Below are 13,803 nucleotides of genomic sequence, written 5' to 3'. Positions count from 1 at the left end.
TCTTGATCTTATCTGCTTCAAGAATCTTAAAGTGTTACTAAACCCAGGACCCTGCATTCACTATACCTGGTCTCCCACAGTATACAGAACATAAAAATGCAATTATTTTAGTAAATAATAACTGCTAAATACCTTTTCTCATCAGCAGTATATAGCAGTCTTATGACTTCTATCAATGTCTGGTCAAAGCTTGCATGAGGAGTTTTCGTTCTCCCCTGATTGTCCTATGAGGCTGCAGGACCCCTGACCATCTGTCTGGAGAGCGCTGATTGGTCCTTTGCTGATCACATGCACTCTCCCAAGAAAAAAAAACTCTCTAGCAATACTCAATGCAGAGGATTAATCCCTTAGGTTCCACAGTGAGTATAGCAAGCATGATTTACTACATATACAGACTGGTTTTACTGTTGTGGGTTTAGTAACACTTTAAGTAAAATACATGTTTACTTTGCTGCAGTCCGGTGTCTGTTTAATTGCATAATCACTTTAAAAAATGTCTGAACCCAGGGTGTCAGAGGTGTCGAAAGGCTTGCAAGGTCAGGGTAACCTATGGGGTTGGTCATCTTCCAGTGGCCCACATGGGGGTGGTGCTACATTATTTAAAAGTAGACTGGCATATACTGTAAATAAATATAGCAAAAAAACAAAACACTGCATTGCTCTTTTTTCCCCTAAAATTTTGTTTTTAAGAACATTGCTCACCTTAAAGTGCCACTGTAAGCACACGCTACAAACAGGCCAGGCACTCCTGGGTAGTTTCGTAGGATATCTAGCACTAGGTAAGGCATTAGCTGAAATGACAAAGATATGTTAATGTTTTCTTATTGAATAAAATAATATAAAGAGGATGACATATCATAAACTTCTATGCCAATTTTATTTGTACATTTCATATTATATGATATCGTAGCAATATCAGTAGCAAAAAGTTATGACAGGTTTCCTTGATGCACGCCTATTACAAGGAAATAGTACTGGGAATATTAACTTTGTGAGTCACACAAACATTCCATTTCCAGAAAAGAGAAGCTTGTTTTGGATGGATAATGCTGTATGGATGCCAAATTTCACTGATAAACACCCATTCTATTTAAACACGCAGGTGAGGAAAATAAACGAATGGTGATCACGTGTACTTATTGTGGAACTTTACAAAATATGTTTACTTTAACAATGGCTTTTTTTGTGAGACTATAAATGGAATTCTTTGTTATGTGCTCTATTCAAATTGTACTTTAGTAATATTTGCAGAGTCTTGGGCATAGGCCATAAAAAAAAAAAAAATGTCACTTTAGACTGAATCACACTGTAAGTGTCAAAACGGCATTTAATAATATTTCTAAACACATGTAAATGCTTGTAATGATTTTTATTTTTAATGATACCATTCACACTGTGGGCTCAATTCACTAAAGGTTATAGTATGTGTTATGTCGATTACGCGACCACTTAATGCATGCGGTAATGAAAACGTCAATTCACTATCGCTGGCATGCGGTATTTAGCGGAAACACCAAAAACGATTGTTAAATACTGCATAAAAAGGCATTAAAGTCAATCCATTAGGGAAATTAATAAAATGCATGGGTAATTACCGTATTTTCCGGCGTATAAGACGACTTTCTGGATGCAAAAAAATGCATCCAAAGTCGGGGGTCGTCTTATACGCGGGGTACGGTCTCTGCCATCACTCACTTTTTTCCTGACAGGGCGGTGCGGGGACGGTCTCCGTGCTGCCAGCGTCAATGATTTAAAAGACGCTCCTTCTTCTCAGCGTGTTCTGTGATAGGTGGAATACAAATCTTCCCAGCAGCGCCTCTGTTCTTTGTTCCTCCTATCACAGATGCCTTCTCATCCTCGGATGAGATGAGAAGACGTCCGTGATAGGCGGAACAAAGAACAGAGGCGCTGCTTGGAAGATTTGTCTTCCGCCTAACACAGGACAGTCTGAGGAGAAGGCGCGTCTTTTAAATCATTGACGCACGCCGCACGGAGACTGTCACCGCAGAGCCTCCTTCCCTTATCAGGAACACAGATGGAAAAGGTAATTAATACATAAATATATGAGATGAAGAGGTAGGCCATATTATTGAAGTTCAGCATCACACAGATGATTGGATTCATTAAGGAATGAAATAAGTGCAAGTTCCTTCCTTACATCTATGACTGCATACAAATCTGGCTTAAAGTAGTATGAGTACAAACCTTATCATATTTTCCCTCCGACTATCAATGTGTAACTATCTGATGGAAATTCCTGAACTATGAACATACACAGAGTAGTTCCTGAATTCTTTGGATATATGAATATCATTCATCAGCAAGAATGCCTGAAAAAAAAGTGAGTGATGGCACTGGGGGGAAAGTTCAGGCACAGTGGGGGCAAGCTCAGGCACGGTGGGGGCAAGTGATGGAACAGAGAGGGGGCAAGTGATGGCACAGAGAGGGGGCAAGTGATGGCAGAGAGGGGGCAAGTGATGGCAGAGAGGGGACAAGTGATGGCACAGTGAGGGAGCAAGTGATGGCACAGAGAGGGGGCAAGTGATGGCACAGAGAGAGATTTGAAAAAAGCCTGTTTCTGTCAGCGGTTCTGGCTACCCCTCAGCTTCCAGAAAGACTAGTAAGAAGGGGGTAGTCTTATACAGTGAGTATATCCCAAAACCAACATTTTTCCTGGAAAATTAGGGGCTCGTCCCAGTCGTCTTATACGCCGGAAAATACGGTAGGTATTAGTCCAAGCTTGCAATAATTATGCGATAACTATGCAGTAACTATGGCAATGTCAGACCCCCCAATGATTGGTTTAAACATAGGCGGGAAAGTGTAATCTGGAGGTGTGTGGCATGTCAGATGAGTGTGGAGTGTGAGCAATTTTTTCTGGAGGCTGTCAGAGGAGATATCTAAGTAAAATTAAGCCCTTTGGATCCAGTCTTCTGGAATGTAAGGCAATACAGAAGAGGAGGAGAAGAAGATGTCAAGAGGAACCCTCAAGGGCACAATGTTGGATCAATTCTCTGAAGCTGTTACCCTGCAAAAGTTCAGGTTATCTAAGCAACTTAAAATGGAGCTCTATATCCAACTGATCGGTTACTTTGAGCCCACAGGATGTGACGTTCATGCTTGCAAAAACTTACCGCATGATGTGTTGTTTGCGGAAAGATAACACATGCAAGATTTTAAGGAGTTTCTTCATGAATTGCACAGGTTTTTTTTTTTAACGTTGCGCGTTATGTTACCGCCTACTCGGATGCGGTAACATATCTCTTAGTGAATTGTGCCCTGTGTGCTCTCCTGTGTGTTTAGAGAAAAATGTAATTCTGTGCCTCCAGGATCAAATTAGAAACTTGGCTAAATGAGGTTAAACCTACTTTAAGGGCTAATTGTCATAAGATTCTTATCACAGCTGCATAAACCCAGTGTATTTTTGTAGCTGGATTCACAGGTGGATGTGGATTGTTGCTGCCTGTACAAAGCAATGACAGGCTGACAGCAGTCGCAGCTGACTACCAGTCCTCAGATGTAATTGCACATGGAGCAGTTGCCTGCCTTTGGGGACAAATAACACTTTTGGATGCAAACTAGTTTCTCAGTTCCACATCAGGCTCCACCCACCCACTGAAAATAAATTTCCCAAATATTGCCATTGCCCATATTTGAGTCATGACATCACCTGTATCATAAGGGAACTACCACCAGAAAAGTGGCCATTAGCCTTATATTGAAATTCCCCAGTATGTCTTTCCTATTTTTTTCTGCATTAAAGTTTCTTACCTTCCTGTCTGCCCTGTATACTAAGCTGTGCAACTCAATGTACAATTTTGGCAATAGTGAGATGAATAAACTCCCATGCAAGAGTGACACCATCTTGGCTAGACAAATAAAAAATATCCAAAGATGGGTTTGCAGGAACAGACCAGCCTTAAGCCTTGTACACACTATACGAAAATCAGCTGGGGAAAATTCGTAAGACGAGCTATCTGCGGATTTTCGGATCGTTAGTACGGTGCTTGCGACAGCTGATTTTACTTTTTCATCAGACAAAAGCTGGATGTGCAGGCTATAAAATTATTTTTGTTGGATGTGAACTCAACATCTGATTTTTAGATGGTCAGTACAGAAATCGTCACACAAAAGTCAAAAGTACAAACATGCATGATCAGAATCAAGGAATGACTGGGAATGGTCTTTGTAAACTACTGTTTGTAATCTAAAATTAACATTTGTGACGCGGCAATTGAAATGTCGAAATGCAGCGCACATTCTCATCTTCTTTAATGGGATAATAATGAAGCTACTTTGCTGGTAAAACTGATGTAGTTATGCCAAACGTATTTTAAAAGCCCTTTGTTGTGTAGTGATATAAATAATATTAATATTATGGTTGCTGTTTTTTTGGGGGGAAGTTACCACAACACCATTGTCCCTGAGTTTTTAAGATCAAAGATACAGCTATGTTGGTGTTCCTTGTTAATTTTCCATTGTGTTGTTTTTAATGTAACTGCCTATTCCCAAACTGTCATTTGAAGAAAAAAAAAAACAGAAATTAAATTAGAGATGCTATCTGCCATCCAAATAAAAATAACTTAACAAAAAAGTGTGAATCAACGCTCACCAAACTTCTACTAACATGAAATTAGCAGAAGGGGCCCAAAGGGTGGCGCTTCAGAAATGAACTTTCTCTTTATACTCTCATAGTACGTCACTACGTTTGTGTTTGTTGAATGAGAATTTGCGGATACTTAACCTCCTTGGCGGTATTCCAGAGTCTGGCTCGGGGTAAGATTTCAATACCAAAAGCAGTATCCCCTAGCCAGACTCGGGCTCGCCTCGCAGCATCCACAGGCGCAAGTTACTTACCTTGTCCCTGGATCCTGCGATGCATCCCCGCTGTGTGAGCGAGCGGCGTCCTCGCTCGATTCACACAGTGTCTGTGTGCCGCCGATCTCTGTTCCCTGCGACGTTACGACGCACGGGGGCGGTGAACGGCGCCAAATTCAAAAAAGTAAATAAACACATTACATACAGTATACTGTAATCTTATAGATTACAGTACTGTACGTAAAAAATACACCCCCCCCTTTGTCCCTAGTGGTCTGCCCAGTGTCCTACATGTACTTTTATATAATAAAAACTGTTCTTTTTGCCTGCAAACTGTAGATTGTCCATAGCAACCAAAAGTGTCCCTTTATGTCAAAAGTGATTTTAGAGCAGCTAGAAAACAGCGATAATAAATTATAATCACTTGCAGAATTGAGCGATAGCGATTTGTGGGGAAATTCGTCATAAAAAATAAAAGTAATGACATCGACAATTCTGCAACTGAGCAAATTTCTGTGATTTTGATTTGATTACATTATTGAATATTTTTTATTATAATTACATTATTATTTGTTATAATTATTTATAGTTATTTAACCTGCCTGGCGGTGTTCCCGAGACTGACTCGGGGTTAGATTTTCCTGCTACGATCGGTAACCCCGAGTCAGTCTCGGGCTTGCCTCGCTAGATCCACAGGCACTTTTTACTTACCTTGTCCCTGGATCCAGCGATGCCACCGCGCTGTGTGAGCGAGCGGGACCTCGCTCGATTCACATAGTGCCTCCGTGTGACGCCGATCTCCGTTCCCTGCGACGTTACGATGCACGGGGACGGAGAACGGCGCCAAATTCAAAAACGTAAACAAACACCTTACATACAGTATACTGTAATCTTATAGATTACAGTACTGTATGTAAAAAAAACACACCCCCCCTGTCCCTAGTGGTCTGTCCTGTGTCATGCATGTCATTTTATATAATAAAAACGTTTCTTTCTCCCTGCAAACTGTAGATTGTCCATAGCAACCAAAAGTGTCCCTTTATGTCAAAAATAGTTTTAGATCAGCTAAAAAACAGCGATAATAAATTATAATCACTTGCAGAATTGTGCGATAGCGATTTGTGGGGAAATTCGTCATAAAAAAAAAAAATAATGACAGCAACAATTCTGCAACTGAGCAAATTTCAGTGATTTTAATTTGATTACATTATTGAATAATTTTTATTATAATTATATTATTATTTGTTATAATTATTTATAATTATTTATTATATTATAATTTATAATTTTGTTTTTAAAAAAATGTCATACCCGGGATGCCTATTAGAATCTTGTTTGGTCAGATTTAAGTGAGTTATTTCTAAAAATTACAGACCTACAATATAAAACGCCAAATTTCCTTGCAAATAATGGTACCGCTTTCAGCATGTTTTTTCTGAAAGAATCATACCGCCAGGGAGGTTAATATATTATAATTTATGATTTTGTGTTTCAAACTTTATCATACCCGGGATGTCTACTAGACTCTTGTTTGGACAGATTTAAGTGAGTTATTCTTAAGAATTGCAGGCCTACAGTATAAAACGCCAAATTTCCATGCAAAATAATTGTACCGCTTTTGGTACAAAATTCCAGACATAATCATACCGCCAGGGAGGTTAATATGCTAGACAAAATTCTTTACAAATGCGATTGTGAGAAAAATCAGTCACAGTCGTACAACAATGCTTAAGGATGTCAACAGCCAGGGGAAAGCTCCAGGACACTGCAGTGCTGGTGTGAGAATAAGTTTAGTTCTGCTTTAACCCTTGCTATGAAGAAGAGGATTATTTTGTTAACTGGCGAGTCTGAGTGATGTCAGGGTTGTGGTGAAATTCATCTTTACAGTAATTGACAGGGAAAGTCGATTAGATAATGGTCTCATCGGCCTTTTACCATCACCCAATGGCAAAAATCAGAAAAAAGGGAACTTATCCCCCACTTTGGACTTATTTAACGGGACAAGGCAGGGGTGCCCCCTGTTCCCTATAATGTTAGAATAGCATTGGAACCCCTGTTAGCGGCTATCCATAAAAACACAGATATCGGAGGGGTAAAAGTAGGGGAAAGGGAGTTTAAGGTAGCTGCATATGCGGACGACCTGCTTTTCTATGTGTCTAACCCTAGAATAACAGTCCCAGTTATATTAGATGAGTTAACTAGATACGGAAAACTGACTAACTATAAAATAAAAATGTATAAATCTGATATTTTGAATATTACTATCTCAAGGGAGGAACAGCGGGCGATCTAACCTAAATTTCCCTTTATATGATGTAAAGAGGGATTGGGGTATCTGGGAATAAAACTGACTGCATCCGTAGGAACTATGTTTAAGGCCAATTACATACCAATGCTCAATAAGATTAAAGAACCATTGGAGAACCTGAGACATAAGCCCCTCTCATGTATAGGAAGAATTAATGCTTTAAAAATTAATATTCTACCAAGGTTGACCGATATTTTCCAAATGATTCCAATAACAGTACCTCAGGACTATTTTAAGAAACTAAGATCAATGATATTAAAATATATCTGGGCACATAAACGGCCCAGAATCGCGTATGCAATACTGGCGAAAGCTTAAAGTTTGGGAGGATTGGCAGCCCCAGATTTCGAGAAATACTATCAGGCGATTTGTATTTCTTGGATGGTAGAGTGGATTCATAATAAAGAGGGGAGAAGCTGGGTAAACATGGAGATTTCACAAAGTAAGGTAGAATTAGGGAAGATGGTTTGGATACCACGACAGCACCGAGAATTAGCTAACACTACAAATCCACTAAGTAGAAACACCTTCAAAATTTGGGATGGTCTAGGAAGAATGCACCATTGGGATCATAATTTACCACTATTATCGATACTGGCCACAAATTATATCAAGCCAGGGAAAGAGGAACATATATATTTCACAAGATGGGCAAAAAAAAATAAGAAATACTATTACAAGATGTAATGAAAGGAAATAGGATTTGCACGTACGAGGAAATCACACAAAAATGGGAAAATATGCCACTAGATAATTGGAGGTATACACAATTACGGCATTTTTCACAATCACTGCCACAACCGTTATGGGGAAAAGGACACATGAGGACAATAGAGAATTTTTTTCGCTCTCCCCTTAGTTTAAATCAAAGTATATCCAAAATCTATAGGAAATGGGAAGCCGAGATAGGCCCGCTTAGAGATGAGAAACATAGAAGGAAAATTCTGAAAATGGCGTGCTATTCCTCAGGAGATATAAAGACAGTTGAAATGTGTTATGAACTCCTGGCGAGATGGTATGTGACCCCCCCAGAGGGCACACAGGATCAGGGCAGAGGGACCCCCAACTTGTTGGAGGGAATGCGATGCCCGGGGACCTCTGCGCACCTCTGGTGGGAATGCATAAAGATCCAACCCTATTGGGAGGGAATCTTGGCAGCAGCCTACCAAATCACAGGAGAACAGATTCAGAAGAACCCTTGGGATTGTTTATATCACGATACAAGGAAAACGGCCCCTCAATATAAGAATACCTTACTTCCATTTCTTTTAACTGCATCCAAAAGCCTGATCCCGACTCTCTGGAGGTCCCAGGAAGTACAGAGTATGAAGGACTGGGTTACAGGGGTTGAAATAATAAGAGCTATAGAAGAAACTATTCATATAGAAGAAGACTCACTGGAGAGATTGCAGAATATATGGGGGAAATGGCGGGAATTCAGGGAGTCGGTAACCTGGAGGAATTGATCAAGGTGTTCTTCCTTTTCTTTTCGATGGGAGGGTTTTTAGGGGTAGGAGGAATAAGTGGATAGAGCATAGCTAAAGGAATAGGATGTTTTTAACATGTGACTGTGTTTATTTATGTCTATACAATAAAATAAAAAGATACTGGTCTCAAGATAAATTCTGCCAACATCCCAAAAAATACTTAGATGCAAAACAATGCAAACCCAATTGGGACTTTATAGACAGAATGAGGAAATAGCATACAAGTGTGATAATGTACTAAAAAATGATTTACAATAATTGTAAAAATATATATTTTTCTATACCAAGCATGTCATATGTACCTGCTCTGTGCAATGGTTTTGCAAAGAGCAGCCCGGGTCCTCATTGGTTTGATTTTTTAATACACTTATATTTGATAATGCACTAGGCCATTGTGCCCTTTTGTTTTTGTTAGGTTCATTTTCAAGATTCCCCAATCTGAAGAGGGCAGCATTGGAGAAGCTTACCTGTTTACGACAAGAACTGGCATCACAATAATCACACTACAACTCTTCTTGTTCTCATTAATACCTTAGTGCTACGGTGTCATTTGTATATGTATCTGTGTTTCCCAAAACAGGTAAATTCAAGGCATGCTGTTAATGCTGTTAAAACTGTCACAATTGCTTTTGCCCTCAACCAAACGGTCAAGCCATCAAATGGCTGGTGTCATAAATAATCACATGTGTAGCACCATGGTACCTACAGATCAAACAAAGGCTAAAGGCCCATACACACGATCAGACTTTTTGACAACAAATGTCGGCGGACCTGTTTGATCGGACAATCCGACCGTGTGTATGCTCCATCGGACAATTGTTTTCGCTTTTTCATTGGACAAATGTTCGCTGTGAATGCTCTCAAACTTTTCGAGAACAAATGTCCGAGCCTAATCCGATCGTGTGTACACAAGTCCATCGGACTAAAGTCCAAAGTACAAGCACGCATGCTCAGAACCAATGCTAAAGATCAGACAACAATAGCAGAAGTTGCCCAAAGGGTGACGGTAAAGAGCTGAAAAACCAGGTGATTTGGTGAAAGTTGGCTGAAAATCCTGCCTTGCGTATGCACGGACAACGCCTCGGAAAAGTCAGATGGAAGTCTGATTGTGAGTATGAGGCTTAAGATAGCAGCTTCCTTGGCTGTAAAGTATTGGAGGGTTTAGTTTCACTTTAAATGATTATTTTTCTATTTTTTATTGGTCTTGATATTTTAAAATATTTATTAAATAAACTAACATAACACATTTTATTCCAATCTTGTACTCTAAGGATCGCAGGTAAAAAAAAAGGTGTTTTTTGTTATTAAATATGTACCTGATCAGGAGCAGACACTCGCTTTGACATCCATGGATCACAGTCTTTATACACTGAATATAGAATGAGGCCTGAGATCACAGCACAGGCCAATATTACCCATAGTCCCAGCAGGTTTAAGTACAGAGACCTGTAAAATTGAAATGTAATTTAAAAAAAAACAAAAAAAAACAATCTGTAATGAGGGCACAACCGCTGAACAAAATGCAATTAATAATCTAAAGATTTTTTTGCATTAAGATTTCTATATGTAGTTCTGAAAAGAGTCACAAGAAGAGGTGACAGGTACAAAGGACACCGAAACATCCAGATTATACTATAGACCTCAAAAAAAAAGAAAAAAGAAACAGGAAAACTCTGTTTCAGACTAAAGAAAATTAAGATAGAAATTCTCCCAAGTTCTTTTTCACTGGGGGAGATTTACTAAAACTGTTGCACACCTAATCTGGTGCAGCTGTTCTTGGAAACCAATCAGATTCTAACTTCAGTTTGTTCAATTAAGTTTTGACAATAAAACCTGGAAGCCGATTGGTTTATATGCAGAAATGCACCAGATTTTGCACTGTTCAGTTTTGGTAAATCTCCCCCACCGTCTTGTACCTGTTTTGTAGGTAGCCTCACATCATGGTTTTTACTTTAACCCCTTCCAGCCCACACTATAGCTGGGGGGCATCCATGAATGACCTCCTGTGCTTTAGCGGCCTGTGTACCCCCTGTTTGCCAAATTTTATAACAAACTATGAAAACTGTTTTGCTTTTTCTTTAAATGTTAGTTTTTTTTTTAGCTTGTTTAGCAAAAATAAAAACCCAATTAGTGATTAAATACTACCAAAAGAAAGCTCTAAAGCTCTAAAAAATGTATAACATTTTCATATGGGTACAGCGTTGCATGAACGTGCAATTGTCATTCAAAGAGTGACATCGCTGAAAGCTGAACATTGGCCTGAGCAGGAAGGGGGTTTAAGTGCCCAGTAGGCAAGTGGTTAAAGTGATTTTAAAAGGAAAATTTTAAAAACAAATGGTTTTGCATAGAGCAGTCCCAATCATCCCATTCTCTGGCCCATCCCCTTTGCGAGTGCCACTATAAGTCACTTGCTATGGGGCACTCGTGCATGCTTGCTCCCGAGATGGCTCTCCGTGTCCATAAAACACAGCGACCGTGTCTCAGCCCCACCCTCTGCTCCCACCTCATTGGCTGTGATTGACAGCAGCAGGAGCCGCTACTGCTGCTGCTGCATCTCAGCCATTTTCTCCCTTTGTTAAATACAAATGTCTATTTGAACAAGTGTACAAAGAGATGAACAGCCATTTATATAGCATCAACAATTTATAAACTATTAATTTTCTTACTGTAAGTTCCTGTTCCCAAGGAGCTTATAATCTAAGGTCCCTATCTCACATGCATGCAGTGCTAGAGCCTATGTAGACAGGAGCCAAATAACCTACAAGCATGCCTTTGGAGTGTGGGAGGAAAGTAGAGTATCCGGAGTAAACCCATGCAAGCACAGGGAGAACATGCACATTTCCTGTACATAGGGGGAGATATACTGAACTGGTGACAGAGAACCAGGTGCAGCTTTGCACAGTAACCAATCAGTTTCTAGGTTTTATTGTCAAAGCTTAACGTCCTTGCAGGATGTCGCCAATTTACAAGCCGACCTCAATGCTCTGTCTGATTGGGCGACTGAGTGGCAGATGAGGTTTAATGTAGATAAATGTAAAGTTATGCACTTGGGGGCTAAGAATATGCATGCATCATACATACTAGGGGGAGTACAACTTGGGGGATCTGTAGTGGAGAAGGATCTGGGGGTTTTGGTAGATCATAAGCTCAATAATGGCATGCAATGCCAAGCTGCGGTTTCCAAAGCGAGCAAAGTCCTTTCTTGTATTAAGAGAGGTATGGACTCCAGAGACAGAGATATAATTTTGCCCCTGTACAAATCATTAGTAAGACCTCATCTGGAATATGCAGTTCAGTTTTGGGCACCAGTTCTCAAAAAGGATATCGGAGAACTGGAGAAAGTGCAGAGAAGGGCAACCAAACTGATAAGAGGCATGGAGGAGCTCAGCTATGAGGAAAGATTAGAAGAACTAAATCTATTCACTCTTGAGAAGAGGAGAATTAGGGGGGATATGATCAGCATGTACAATTATATAAGAGGTCCATACAGTGAACTTGGTGTTGAGTTATTCACTTTACGGTCAACACTGAGGACAAGGGGGCACTCTTTACGTCTAGAGGAAAAGAGATTTCACCTCCAAATACGGAAAGGTTTTTTCACAGTAAGAGCTGTGAAAATGTGGAACAGACTCCCTCCAGACGTGTTTCTGGCCAGATCAGTAAGGTGCTTTAAGAAAGGCTTGGATACTTTCCTAAATGTACATAAAATAACTGAGTACTAAGATTTGTAGGTAAAGTTGATCCAGGGTAAATCCGATTGCCTCTCGGGGGATCAGGAAGGAATTTTTTCCCCTGCTGTAGCAAATTGGATCATGCTCTGCTGGGGTTTTTTGCCTTCCTCTGGATCAACTGTGGGTATGGAGTTGGGTGTATGGGATTGTACTGTGTTTTTTTATTTTTTTTGTTTATTTTTTGTGGTTGAACTGGATGGACTTGTGTCTTTTTTCAACCTGACTAACTATGTAAAGCTTAAAGGGGTTGTAAAGGTACATGTTTTTTTTTTTCACCTTAATGCATTCTATGCATTAAGGTGAAAAAACATCAGACGATTAGCAGCCCCCCAGCCCTCCGTTTACTTACCTGAGCGCTGGAAAGTCCCGCGCCACAAACACGCTTGATCGGTGCCCGGGCTTCTCGGCTCTTCTTGGCTCTTCATTGGATAGGTTGATAGCAGCGCAGCCATTGGCTCGTGCTGCTGTCAATCAAATCCAATAACGCAGTTGGGGGACAGAGCCGAGTCATACACTCGGCGGCTATGCCCGCCGACTGTATCACTCGGGAGTGCACCCGCAAGCTAACCCCCTCGGGAAAGAGCTTCCCAGAGGGGGTTATCTGATGCGGGGGGGAGCCGCGAGAGCCGCAGTGGCACTCCAGAAGAGGACGTTTGGGGCCACTCTGTGCAAAACGAACTTCACAGTGGAGGTAAGTATGACATGCTTGCCAATTGCCCACCGTAGTTTTACTGCGGCAGGTTGGCTCGGCTGCGCAAAATCACATAATATAACATGATGTTGCACTGCGGCCACTAGGGGCGCGTGCGCGCCGCCCCCTGCTCGCCCCTGGTACTGATACGAGTGCCCGGCAGGCGCGATCACCGTGGGGTACCCGCGACAGATTGAGAACCGGGAGCTGTGTGTGTAAACACACAGCTCCCGATTCTTTCAGGGGGAGAAATGACTGATCGTATGTTCATACAATGTATGAACAGCGATCTGTCATTTCCCCTAGTCAGTCCCACCCCCCCTTCAGTTAGAACACACTTTAGGGAACAAAATTAACCCCTTGATCGCCCCCTAGTGTTAACTCCTTCCCTGCCAGTGATATTTTTACAGTAATCAATGCATTTTTATAGCATTGATCGCTATAAAAATGCCAATGGTCCCAAAAATGTGTCAAAAGTGTCCAAAGTGTCCGCCATAAGGTCGTAGTACCGATAAAAATTGCTGATCACCACAATTACTTGTAAAAAAAAAATATTAATAAAAATGCCATAAAACTACCCCCTATTTTGTAGACGCTATAACTTTTGCGCAAACCAATCAATAAACGCCTACTGCGATTTTTTTTTTACGAAAAATATGTAGAAGAATACGTATTGGAAACTGAGGAAACTGAGGAAAAAAATCGTTTTTTTATATATATTTTTGGGGGATATTTATTATAGCAAAAAGTAAAAAATATTCATTTTTT

At 40.5% G+C, this 13,803-nt stretch overlaps 1 protein-coding gene across 2 annotated transcripts in view; it reads right to left on the bottom strand.

The window, feature by feature from the left end:
* Positions 1 to 13,803, bottom strand: part of LOC120932144 (sodium-coupled monocarboxylate transporter 1-like) — a 99,065-nt gene that overhangs the window by 50,798 nt on the left and 34,464 nt on the right. For both annotated transcript variants that reach the window (XM_040344319.1, XM_040344318.1), the window contains exons 7-8: positions 9,930 to 10,059; positions 703 to 791 (exon numbers count right to left, since the gene is read on the bottom strand). In XM_040344319.1, the coding sequence (XP_040200253.1) occupies positions 703 to 791; positions 9,930 to 10,059 (219 nt within the window). The remainder of the gene's footprint in view (positions 1 to 702; positions 792 to 9,929; positions 10,060 to 13,803) is intronic.

The sequence above is a fragment of the Rana temporaria genome, chromosome 3 (genome assembly GCF_905171775.1).
Source record: "Rana temporaria chromosome 3, aRanTem1.1, whole genome shotgun sequence".
NCBI classification, from domain to species: Eukaryota; Metazoa; Chordata; class Amphibia; order Anura; family Ranidae; genus Rana; species Rana temporaria.
Note: the sequence above shows the minus strand (reverse complement) of the source record. Positions and strands in the feature narration are given on the sequence as shown.